We start from the raw sequence: 13,944 nt of genomic DNA, 5'->3' as shown, positions 1-13,944 counted from the left end.
TTTTCATTCATAAAACCACATAATGGACCCTGAAACGAAACTATCTGAGCCATGGAGGACGCCATGTTGCTTACTACTGCTACAAGGGGCCGTTTTTGCCGTTCGACGGCGTGCACTCCCACCAGAATTAAGGAACGCGTTCTGTGGGAATTTTTAAACGGATGTCACTCGTGCAGAGTTACGCGGAGGAATAAAAGAACGCACCCCGTGTTCATTTTTTTATGATACAGTATGGTTATTTTATGCTGCGGAATGAATTAGATGTTTTAACATGTATTTCTATGGGAAAATGCGTTTTGTATAACGGACGTTTCACTTAACAGACGTGCACCTGGAACGGATTAAGTACGTTATATGAGGCACCACTGTACATTAATGGCATCTGTATTATTTGGATATTGAAACCTGATATTGATAGATTTGTGTTGTGCATGAATTACAACCACTACAGCTTAAAACTTTAACTGCAACAAATGAGTGATTCAGAAGCACATGTCAGGAAAAAATTTATTTTTAAAGATTCAGAATGTACAAATATTTGTTAAAAATACCAATTTAACAAATATGAAATAACTACATTTATAATCATTGCTAAGTGACCAGCTATTTTCGGATCATCTCTTTAAAAGCAACATTCATCTTGACCTCAATAGCACTTTGCTATAATGGCAGCATGAACTATACACGGTTCACAAAAATGATTGCAAAAACGCAAAGGATCCTTCACTCGTGTGTATAGGGTTACCTAGGTTTTTGAAGCAGTGAAAAATGAATAAAAACCTCATCTTATATGCAAAGTAAATACAGTATTTGTGTATTTTTTCAGCATGGAATGCATTATCATATTTTACATTAATTTCTATGGGAAAAATTGTTTTGCTTAACGAGTATTTTGCATTACGAGTAAAGTTCTGGAATGAATTATGCTCATTAAGTGAGGTTCCACTGTATGTAATTTAAGTTTTATGCTCATTCATGAGAAACAATTTGAAAATGTTCTTTTTCTTGAATTCAATATTCTGTTTTCTATGAACAATATTGCCTAAAATGCTTGTTCTATTGTGTTCTTAGATAGAACAAGCATTCTAAATGGAACACATACAATGGACCTGTCAAGCTGTTCAAAAACTTTTGTTGTTTTTAAGAAATACTGGAATAAAACAAAGGTTACCAATGCAATTAATGCAATTAGAGAAATTGATAATATACATTCATTTTTAAAATCTCTTTTAAACTTTAAATTTAAATAAACATTGTAAAATATATTATTGTGTGTTATTACATTAAAAACATAATAAATGTAGCTTTAATGTAACAACATATAAAATTAGTTATGTGAGAAATGTAAAATTGATAATGATTATACAAATGATATACTAATGGAGTTAATTGATTTTACCTCTGAACAGCTCATGTGTTGTTAATAACAGGCAAATATTGTCAATTATTGTAAATAGCCTTTGCAAGTGCTTTAAGTGTTAATTGTTTTAATCATCATTTAATCACAATAAATAATTGCTGGCATGATATTAGCTGTTGAAGTTGGTAGCAGACAAACAATAATGAATTATGTATTAATTAATCATAATTATAATTATCAAATATTCATTATAAATTTTAAAATTGTTTTAACATGTCCTTTTAGTGTTAGTCAAAGAAACCACAATTTCCTCTAATTGTATTTTTATTTACAATTTCTGCTTAATGTCATCAGTTTAGGCAAGTTCAGAAGTGATTACAGTAATCAGTGTCTACTTATAGTTATATTTACAAATTTAGATTCTTTGATCTTTTTTATGAGTTTTGTATAGCCTTCTATACTAATATTTTTATTCTAATTATTTCCACTGTATTCTTTTACATAATTATTATTTTGTATACATACATTTATAAGATTTTTTTATTTATATTTAGTGGTGTCACAACAGGATTTTCAACATCAGCAAACATGAATATTTCTGGTAACCAGAGTACTTTAATATCACCTCAAGTCATTACTCTGTCTCCAGTGACAACTACAACAACTGCTACTCAACTTTATTTGGCTAGTCCATCTGCATCTGTTACTCCTCCTCAGCATCTTGTATTACCTATCAATGACAGGTAAGTAAATAGTTATTCAAATATAATAAATATAGTAATATAAATAATTTAATGCTTGAATTTTTCAAAAATAAAATATTCTTCCATTTCAACTATATGTAATATGCTATCTTATAAATATACAAATATCAACATCTAAGATCATACAGTTATATATATTAAAGTCAAAAAATTTGGTGGATTTTATTAGGCTATTAAAGCCAATTGATTATTGGATTAAATTGGACTACATTACCACTTCTAATAATTATTAAATACCAAATAATTTGGCACTAGAGGTAGGCATCAGACACCATCTCTTGCTAAATTTAATAATTATAATGTGTTGATAAAAATAATAATAATGATAAATAATAATAAGCACAGAGCTCAAATGGTTAGGAGTTAAAAGTTGAAATTTGGTACGTAGTTAGGATACGTCATGAGAACATACTAAGAAGGGGCTTTTCGAAATCCCCCCACGGGAGAGGGACAGGATTAAGGCTTACTGTGAAGAACTCAGCTTCTACTATACTATTTTAGATGTGGTTTTTTGTGTTTTTGATTGTGTTTTAATAGGGTATGTCATGAGAATGCACATTAAGAAGGGATTTTTTGAAATCCCCACTGTGAGGGAGGGAGAGAGAAAGGGTTAAGGATTACCCCGAACAACTCAGCTTCTACTGTACTATTTTAGATGCCTTTTTGCATTTATGTGGGAAATCGAACATATTTTTAGACCCTTCTAAAAATTCTCAATGATATTTAGTGTTCCATCATATATAAAGTTGACACGGGGAGTGTATGCGCATAAGTTCACTTCATTCGAACTCTTCATCTTAATGTTCCATTTTATGTTCAAATTTATATTTATGAATGATTCTGAAAGATCCGGCTTATTTTTCAAATTTAGTAAACCTGAAGAAGAACCCAGAAAGAGTTACGAAAATGTTTGTTATTCATCACTTAGTGGTACTATGCACTGGTTAGTGGTTGTAGTGAGTCTTAATTATTGATATCCTGGCGTGGTAAGCAGATATCTAAATATTTTCTAATTAGTCTCAGAAGAGGGGGGATCTAAATTCTTGCAAATGGTGAAAACAGTAAGATCGGCTATAATCTAATAATCTTAATCTTTGCTATTGTTACTTTTTGCCTGAGCAATGCTGGCTGGGCTCATTTGCTAGTTAAATTAATATTTAAATAATTAATGAAGAAGGTTCTAGAATGAGATATCTTATAAATAATTTAAAGTCTGTTTTTCACTTCTTAGAAGTACTAAATTTTCACATTTTTAACTTGACACTTAAAATAACAAAGAGAATAAAAAAAGTGACAGTATACTTTTTTAATGTATCTATTTGTAAATTCACTGAGAGAGTAATTTCATGTTTTAATTCAAATCTGCAAAATATTAGATGTACTGTACTTACTACACAAGTACAGTTGATTATTGGCAATTAATTTTGTTAATTATAATCACAGTTATTTTTGTTTAGCAAAAGTTATTTGAATGGAATAGAGTAGGGGTCACCAAACTATAGCCTGCAATGTCAGTTCATCTGGCTCATCACTGCCACACTGTGCCACAAATGAGCTAAAATATTATTTATATGGAAATACGAGGGTAATCCCAAAAGTAAGGTCTTCTATTTTTTTTAAAATACAAAGAAACATTTATTTTCAATAATGTTCATATCATTTTAAAGCTTGAACATTTCTCTATTTTTCTATATAATTACCATTTCGGTCGATGCATTTTTGTGTGCCCATGTCATACCAGCTCGCTGCCATGTCGTGTTATACTGATTGAAATTCATCGCCAATCGACGGAAGTGTGTGGTGAGTCATGCATAGATGTCAAAAAAATCCTTAAGTGGTGTAGGGAATTTGCAGCTGATCGTACTGAAATTCACAGCAAAGAAAGAAGCAAGAGACTGTCACAAAGGTTGAGAAACTATGCATGAAGATTGGCAAATTGCTCTGGATGATCTCTCTATTTGGTTCTTGGGGTTTCCCAAAGCACCATTCATAGTATTTTAACAGAAAAGTTGGAATATCAGAGGGTGTGTGCAAGATGGGTCCAGCAACATGGCGGCAAGCTGGTATGATATGGACATACAAAAACTGGAACAGCACATACAAAAACGCATCGACCAAAATGGCGATTATGTAGAAAAATAGATAAATGTTTAAGCTTTAAAATGATATGAACATTATTAAAAATAAACGTTTCTTTGTATTTTAAAAAAAATAGGAGACCTTACTTTTGGGATTACCCTTGCATCATAGATTGTAGATAAACATACACTTATTGTAATTTTTTTACACAGTAAGTAAAAATGCCAAAATTGGTCCAATCTGATTTTTGCATCTGACAATAATATAATTTTTAGAAAAATCAGTGAAATAAAAAATTCAATGACTTTTTGCAACTTTGTATATCAGAGCACTTTTTGTGAAAATATCTGCAATGAAGTTTCTAAGAAAAGTGATTACAAACTTGCTGCAGCAATCATGTTTGTGTATTGGTAAATAAATATGTTGATTGTCTTTATTTTTTGTGTATTCAGTGTACTGTTTTGAACAAAATGGTTATGCGACCTGCACTCTTCATTCAATTATCTGGCCTGCTGTGAATAAAGTTTGGTGACCCCTGGAATAGAGGAATACATTGAAACAGTAATATGATAATTTTATTAATTCAAATGTTTAAAATACTAGTTATACCTAATGCATAATATGTAATGAATGTTACATGTTATGCATAAAAAACATAAATTAAATATTTTGTATTTCTTACCATTTTCTTGTTCTGTTGTGTTAAAGCTTTATTTACTTACCTGTGAACACTTATGGATTCCATTGATATTTGATTATGATTAAATATATACATATATCTTTTATTTGTGATTTTGACTGGTTCCCCATTGTTTGTGTGTCACACAACCATTGAACATATTCTAGGTTTATTTTATTTATTTTTTCTTTATTATGAATTTGCTTTTCCTAGTTCTCTTTTAACTCTAAACTCTGAGAACATTTTCTCTTTAATTGGAGATGAAATTGTTTTATTTTTCCTTGGTCTACAAAGGGAACTTGTATAGAAAAACCAGTCAAATAACTTTCCATTCAGCTGATTTCATTTTGAACAAATTAAGCTGATTTTGGCCAATTTCATTTTAAAGAATTAAAAAGGGTAGAAAAGTCATAAAAGAATCCAAATAGTTGCATTTATTAATAATCTGCCTGACAACTTTTGACCCAAGAACGAGTTGACCGCGTAATTATTTCAAAAATTTACTTTAAGACAAAGTAGACAACCAAAAAGCTAAAGAGCTAAAACAAGACCAAAGATTCGCAAGACAAGACAGCACATCCTATTTTCATTCGTCGAGTAGCATAATTCAAAGTTGATCTACACATGAAAGCAAGTGACATATACAAGCTATACAGAACCGATGAAAAGACCATCCTAAATCGGCGTAAGCCTTATATAGAATAAGAAACAATGCATCATAGGCATGAAACTTACATCCAACAAACTAAGCAATAAAAAAGTTACAGGATACGGAAAAAAAATAAAAACCGCTGATCTTTAATAGCTTTGTCTCCAGTTAATAGAAAATTGCAGCTATAAGCACAACCAGCATAGGAAATTGAGAAGATACGATACCTGGCTAATTATCAAATAAAAAGCTCGATCACCTCTGACATTCATAGGGCTGATTTTGGCCAATTTCATTTTAAAGAATTAAAAAGGGTAGAAAAGTCATAAAAGAATCCAAATAGTTGCATTTATTAATAATCTTACACGAATGTAAAAATAAATAATTCGGCATAATTTCAACATCAATGGAATTATATGAAATCAAATTTCCAGACATAAAGCATTATTGAGTTTTTTCCATAACAGGAATATGTAAGTCACAAATAAATGTTTATCTTTGAAAATCAGATGGTACAGGAATTGAACATTGTGCAGTGGGAATGAATAAATTCAAATTTTATGAATGTTGCAAATTTTTTTTATCATTAATTCAGCAACAGTAATTTATTTTATTTTTATAGATTTAAGTTTTGAAAATCCATAATTCTCTTGTATAATTCTAAAAAATAAATTTTAGTTGTTATTCAAAATTTATTTTAAAAAGATTGTATACAAATAAATTATGAATGAAGCTTTTGTATGATTATATAGATTCAAGACAAAATTTCATATAATAAATTAGAAAAAATTAACTATATTCAGATTTTTATTCATTAACCAAATTTTATTTTTACTTGTAATTTTTTATTTTATGTTTAAAACGAGTAAAATTTTCTGAATTTAAACTATAGTTATAAATTTTAATTTCTGTTTCATTAAATCTGTTTTACTTATTATTTTACATAGATCTCATTCATCAGAGTCTCCTGCTTTAATAAAACAAAATAATACTGAATCAAGAATTTTATATCAGTCATCTGTTGGAACAAAACGTAAGTTAATATAGGTTTTGTATAGTTATATTGATTTAATATAAACACTCTCTTTATTGAAAATGAAATTTGTGTATAAATGTTTTTAATTTTGAAATTTTCTGAATGAAAATTGTTATATTCAAAATCATTTCAATATACATACTTAAGATTATAATTATAGCATTATATATACTGTACTAAATTAAATAATCTTCTTATGTGAATACTGGAATGCATATAAATTAACACTCATAAACCTTAAAAGTCCAGTAGTAAATATTTAATATGAAACAAATGTCAAAAGCATTTGTTTCATATTAAATATTTACTACTGAACTTTTAAGATTTATGAGTGTTAATATACTGTACTTTTTAATGATAATTCAACTTTTAAATTAATGTAATAAAATAATAATCATTTAATCTTAACTAAGCTGGAGGTAGAGGTCAATTCCCATTTTAAAGAAATCTCATAAGGCCTCATGTTTATATTACAGGTTGAATAAGTGTAAATGTTTAGCATATATACACAAAGCATATACTTATATAATATATTTAGATAGATGCTTTTATTGAAAAAAGAATAGAAAACATGTTTGTAACTCAAAATTCATAACAGTATAATTACTTATACTAGTTTTTATTTTATTTAAGTACACTAGAACCACAAATCTGTAGGCTCCCCTTCTCTTAACTAAATGATGTAGCTTAATTTGATATTAGTCAGCTCATTATAGTATCACTAATAGCAAGATTGACAAGTTGAATAAAAGAAACAAAAAACTAATAATAATTCAGTTGCTTTTATTGTTTTGACATGTTCAAATTACTTTATAAAATTATAATGTAATCTCTTAGTTTTAATATAGCATATTTAGATGATGTATTAAAAGTTGTATTAATATTATTTAATATTATTTATTTATTAGAAGTTGTATTAATATAATGATAATTAATTTTGATTATAATTGAGTAATTCACTCAAAATTACATATGTAAAGTCTCTTCCATTCAGATCTGTGACATACTGCTGTAATCTCAAAGGAGTATTTACAATTTATATACACAATTACAAATTAAGCTTTAAAGTCCTTGACTTTGAATCCTGTGGTCAGAATCCACATGAGATGCAAGTCTCTGACTCAACCTGTCTCTCAGGCCTCTCAAGATCTCATTCCTTTCTCTCAGAGCTTCCTTAGTGGAATGACTGAGAAGAGTCCTTGACTCAATTTGTTTCCTTAATAAATTGAGATTTCACATACTCTTTAGCTACAGTCTCCAATCTTTTTGCTTTTTGCTTTTTATTTGAACCACTGACCACAGGATGAAGTAATTAAAGTCCTTGACAAATGATGTCAGTCAAAGAATTACTGTTCCAGAGTCAAATGCCACTGGCTACTTTAAAAAAAAAAAAAAAATGAATGTAACTGTGTTAACATATATCTATTATAGTTTAAAGATTAAAAAAATAAATAAATAAATCTATTCAAAATAGAAACCAAAATGGAAAGCCAAAATGGAAAAAATATTTGGTACTATGTGATTCTGGTTTACACAAGTTTCACTATATTAAATTTCTAAAATATTTTCAACTTAAATCATTTTGAGTTTTCTACATAACTCTGAATTTGATTTGAGCTGCTTTATTACATCATTGCTTTCTAAAAGGAAATCTATTTGTAATTCATAAAACTTAAATACATGGAGTTATAAAAAATTATATTTTGTACAATATCAAATATATTTGATGTAATACTTGAAGATCGTATTTGATATAAATATATTTGTACTGATACTTTATTTGTGACTGATAGAAAAGTTTTGTTTATACTCAAATATGTATTATAGAATTAAATGTACTGTTTTTTCAAAAATTCAGTTGTGGATATTTATTTTGTAGAAAATGGAATCTCTCAACATTCTGAAAAATTAGACAGAAATAAACCAATCTTGATTGCAGAAACATCTCAAGATACAAGCAAAATAAAAGTTGGAGATTACAGAAGAGAAGATACAAATAAAGAAAAAAAGAAGGTAGTGTATAATTATTTAGATTACTGTTTCAGCTATATTTTAAGAATTTCTAACTTATGATATATCATATGTATGCATTGTTGTGATTCCTGAGTTCATAATATGGATTCATTTATATATTCTTGCCTTATTACTTATTCTTGCCGAGAAACGTAATTTATTACATTAACAAATGTTTTCAGCCTGATTTACAGGCCATCCTCAGGTTGAGAACAAAATGGAATTAAAACATTCCGTTAATAGAATACAAAATTCAAAATTTAAATTAAATAACAAATGGAATGACATAAAAACAAAAATTAAAATTAAAAGGAATATGTACAGAACATAGAATTATGAAATTGATATTAATTAACATATCTCTTCTAATAAAATCATTAATTTAACTGGTGAGAGTTCTGAGTGAGTTCTTTAACCATAAATTTCTATGCAGATGGAAGACTTTCTGTATCCCTTGCATTTAAACATCCTTCTTGCAGTTTGCTCCTATGTATCTGGATCTTTTCAGTGGTTTTTGCCAAAGATGGGGAATATAGAGGTCTGATGATGGCTGCATCGTTCCATTTGACTATAGAACTTTGCGTTTGCACCATTTGGGACAAGATTGTAATATTAGACTCTTTTCTGATATTATAATTATGCTCCTTGAGTCTAAGTCCCAAGTTTCTAGCAGCTACTCCAATGTAATCTTTTTTAATGCCCAACTGCGCATTTTCATAAGGAATTCTATAAACCCCTGCTCTCTCTTCTGGTTTTATACGACCTTTATCATTTCTCAGGAGTTTGTATAAATTTGGTGCCCTCTTCACAAGCATTCTCAAACTTTTCTTGCCCGCAACTTCTTTCATAACTTTATATATACTTTCGTTATAAGTAAATTTTACTACTCCAGTGGAAACTTTAAATCCTTAGAAGATTTTTTCTTGATGTTCGTCTCAAATTTCCTAACTAATCCCATAATTGTGCTTTTTTGGTAACCTAGGGTTTGTGCTACGTTCATTATTCTATCCATTTCTTTAATCCTGTCTTGTATCTTGTTACAATATAAGAAAGCCCTTCTTATTAAAGCGCAGAAAGCTGCAATTTTATACCTAAATGGATCCTTGGATTGGGATGGAATATACAACGAGCTGTGGGATGGCTTGATGAAAACACTAGTGGACAAATGGCCATTCTTGAATTTGATGTTGATGTCTGGAAAATGCACCTCCAATGAACTCTTCTGTTCTAATCTCAAAGTAAGGCCATCACTATTATCATTTATCTTAACCATAAAATCCTTAACTCTGGTGTTATTCTTCCATAATATAAACAGGTCATCCACATATCTGCTAAAATAAACTACTTCTTCTTTGAAATCACGAAGAATTCTTCTTTCCAGTCTTCTTACCACTAATTTGCACAGGATCCCTGAGAGTGGGCTTTCCATGGGGACCCTTCTTCTCTGCCTGTACAACTGTCCATTAAAAGCAAAACAAGATTCATGGCATACCAATCTAGCCATCTCTTTTACTTTGTTCATGTAATTAAGCAACTTTGCGTTCTTGTTGTATAAAAAATCCAAAAGTGCCTCCATACATGACTCTATTCTAACTGAAGGATACATGTTTTTGTAGTCGAAAACAGTTGCAACTTCATCTTCCATTAACCCAATATTTTGTAAGTCCCTGACCACCTTAAGAGGATCACGTGCAACTAGATTATCTGTGTCCAATTGCGATGATAAATACTCATATAATTTCTTTTCTAATACAAACGTGGGACCTCTGCATTTTTCAACAACGGGCTTTATTTCTTTACCGGCTTTGTGCACCTTAGCAAAAACAAATAACATAGGAGTCCCCGGTCTTGGATTCCTACATTTCTTCAGAAAAGGTAGAACTTTGGAGACCATAGAGACTTCTATTTTCCTAATTCTTCTATCTAAATTTCCAATTACCTTGGTGCTGACATTTTCACATTCAGTTTTTTCAATGTAATCCATTAGTGCTTTGTTATACATAAGTCTTTTCATGATGACTAACTGTTTACTCTTATCTGCCCTAGTCATCACCAGATCATTGGTCATTGCATTATACAAACTCCTGAGAAATGATAAAGATCGTATAAAATCAGAGGAGAGAGCAGGGGTTTATAGAATTCCTTATGAAAATGTGCAGTTGGGCATTAAAAAAGATTACATTGGAGTAGTTGCTAGAAACTTGGGACTTAGACTCAAGGAGCATAATTATAATATCAGAAAAGAGTCTAATATTACAATCTTGTCCCAAATGGTGCAAACGCAAAGTTCTATAGTCAAATGGAACGATGCAGCCATCATCAGACCTCTATATTCCCCATCTTTGGCAAAAACCACTGAAAAGATCCAGATACATAGGAGCAAACTGCAAGAAGGATGTTTAAATGCAAGGGATACAGAAAGTCTTCCATCTGCATAGAAATTTATGGTTAAAGAACTCACTCAGAACTCTCACCAGTTAAATTAATGATTTTATTAGAAGAGATATGTTAATTAATATCAATTTCATAATTCTATGTTCTGTACATATTCCTTTTAATTTTAATTTTTGTTTTTATGTCATTCCATTTGTTATTTAATTTAAATTTTGAATTTTGTATTCTATTAACGGAATGTTTTAATTCCATTTTGTTCTCAACCTGAGGATGGCCTGTAAATCAGGCTGAAAACATTTGTTAATGTAATAAATTACGTTTCTCAGCAAGAATAAGGTGTTATTTATATATAGTAATTTAATAATTACTATATATTTTGCTGAGTACTTGAGGATAGTATTGTCTTATCATATTTACGTCTGGAAAAAAATGTTAGTATGCATTCTATACTATTTTTATATGTTAATCTTTGGTTTACTGGTAATAATTTCAGGTAATGTATGCTTGTAATTGTAAAACCATTGATACTGATATAAACAAAACTTTGACTCTAAATTACTGAATAACAAAATGTTATTCTCTTTATTATAAAATATATTTCCATATACAAAATTTTTTACACCATTTACTTACCTTTTCAAATCTATACTGAGTTATATTTTCTGCCTATAATAATTCATTCATAATGCTATTTCTGAAAAATTGATTTTGTGTAATTTAATTTGTTAGAAAAATTTCAATTGTATTGTTTTAGTTAATTTATCCCTAACTGTTCTTGTTAATTTTTAATAATTTTTCTTATTGATAAAATTATTTGCAATGGCAATAAACAAAAATAAATCTGATCTTGATTGTTATGTCAAGTATTGGGAATTGCAATTGCAATAATAATTTAAAATGCATTTTCAACAGTTTCTTCTAGAAGGAAAGTAGAAATTGCAAACTGCATTTATAATTAACAAAATTCAGTTAAATAATTGAAAGAACTATTGCTAATTATTAAATTTTACTGTCTAGACACTTCCTTCTCCTCTTGGATTATCGCCTCTCAAAACAGTGCCAACAACAGTTGCCTCATCACAAGTAACAGAAAGTTCTCTCTCACCTAAATCTCCTAATCAAAACATTAGTTCTCCATCACCATCTCAGACTTTTGTATTAGCACCCACTCCTGCACAGTTAGGTTGTGCTCCTGGCCAACAAAGACAATCTCAAGGAAGAATATCTACTGAATCAAAAACTGAACAAATATCTGAAAAACAGGGAGGAGAGCAATCATCTCAAAATTCTTTACAAAAGGAGTTAACAAGAAAAACACTTTTTAAAAGAAATATTGATGATGGAATGAATAAGTAAGTATAATGTAAATTTTATGTATGTATGTGTGTGTATATATATATATATATAGGTATATAATTTTTATAAACAATATACTTTTTAAGTCATTTTTTATTTTAGATTTGTATTTTTATATAAAAATGAATAAAAATTTAGAACTTTTTACTGTATATGCAAGATAGCATTAACACTTACTGTGCTGGTCCAGTTGACCTAGTTCCTCTCCTGTGTGCTGACTGATTTAAGCAATTTTACAATATTTTCTACTGAAAATAAAAAACGATTGACTAAAGCTAGGTAAAAAGTAAAAACAGTTTCTGATATTGGAAACATTTATCTGTACAATACTCAATTTTGATGTGTTGGGCTTTATTTTAATGTATTATTCTATAATGTTATTTGGACTTGTTTTAGAGATAAAGATAAAATGAAAAAAATTGAAAACTGCAATATAGCTTTAAAATTTGTATTTTTATGTATGAAATGTATAGTACATCAATGAATTTATTCAAAATAATGATGTACTTATCAATATTATTAGTAGACTTTTTTCTGACCATAGCTGTTTTTCATAATTGAGTGAATTTGGAAAATGTCCATAAGATGGCATTAGCACTATCAGAAATTTAGGAATTCGACTTTTGTATTGGTAATGTCTAAAAAGTATATAAATTGTGTAATATCATATAAATTATTCAGGTTTAAAATAATAATGAAGTTATGTGCCTTATTTGTATTTTTTCAATCTCAGTTAGGCCTAAATCATAATTGCGACATTTTGTCAGATAAATCAATATAATCAACACTATATTTGTTGATTTTTTATTAATGAATTCAAACAATTATTAGTTAGTATGTCAATGTGCCATATCTAAACATAACTTATATATAAAAATAAAATGACTTGATATTCACTTGCAAAATATGGCGACGAAACTCCAAATCAGACGATAATCGTGATTGGACAAAATCGCTGATATTTCAAATTTCTGAATAAATAGTGCCCACTATTTATTAACAGACACACTAAAATACACAAAGAAATTATATTTTCATTGCTGAAAATGTATTGTTACATTTTGAAGTTAGAAATTATAGGCTATATTGAGAAACATAATAGTACGTTTTTCATATTTTGCGAAGGAATGCATAAAATGTAATGTTACGTTTCTAGCACAGTAAGTGTTAAAGAATAAGTTTTAGTTATGAAAAATATCAATGTAAAATTTAAATTGATGAAATAGTCACTAATTTTATTTTCATTTTATATCTAGCATTGCTTGGTTGGTTGTTACATCTTGAAATATCTGCATTTGAACAAAGACTTAATATTAAATCTTTCACAGAAGCTTTTGTAGAATTACAGTGTTAAAAGAATTGTCTTTAATTATGTCAGTGTTTTTCAAACTTTTTATAGTAATGGTGCCCAACTTGATAATTTTTATTTCTTCACAGTATCCCTATTTCTTTATTAATATAGAATTACTGCACTTTTAGTAATGCATGCATGAAGTGTTCAGCACTATATTTCATGGCAGTGAGGCCCACAATGGCCAAGTGTAAGAAACCACTAAACACTAGGAACCAAAAACTTTTTTGACAATGAATCTCTCTTCTTGAGCAGCTTTTGTG

General features: G+C 29.0%; 1 protein-coding gene across 3 annotated transcripts in view; it reads left to right on the top strand.

Moving 5' to 3' along the window:
- Positions 1–13,944, top strand: part of cic (Putative transcription factor capicua) — a 123,070-nt gene that overhangs the window by 85,292 nt on the left and 23,834 nt on the right. For all 3 annotated transcript variants that reach the window (XM_067275597.1, XM_067275595.1, XM_067275596.1), the window contains exons 11-14: positions 1,915–2,103; positions 6,479–6,564; positions 8,447–8,580; positions 11,992–12,326. In XM_067275597.1, the coding sequence (XP_067131698.1) occupies positions 1,915–2,103; positions 6,479–6,564; positions 8,447–8,580; positions 11,992–12,326 (744 nt within the window). The remainder of the gene's footprint in view (positions 1–1,914; positions 2,104–6,478; positions 6,565–8,446; positions 8,581–11,991; positions 12,327–13,944) is intronic.

Source organism: Centruroides vittatus, unplaced genomic scaffold (genome assembly GCF_030686945.1).
Source record: "Centruroides vittatus isolate TY-2023 unplaced genomic scaffold, ASM3068694v2 contig_628, whole genome shotgun sequence".
Classification (NCBI taxonomy): Eukaryota; Metazoa; Arthropoda; class Arachnida; order Scorpiones; family Buthidae; genus Centruroides; species Centruroides vittatus.
Note: the sequence above shows the minus strand (reverse complement) of the source record. Positions and strands in the feature narration are given on the sequence as shown.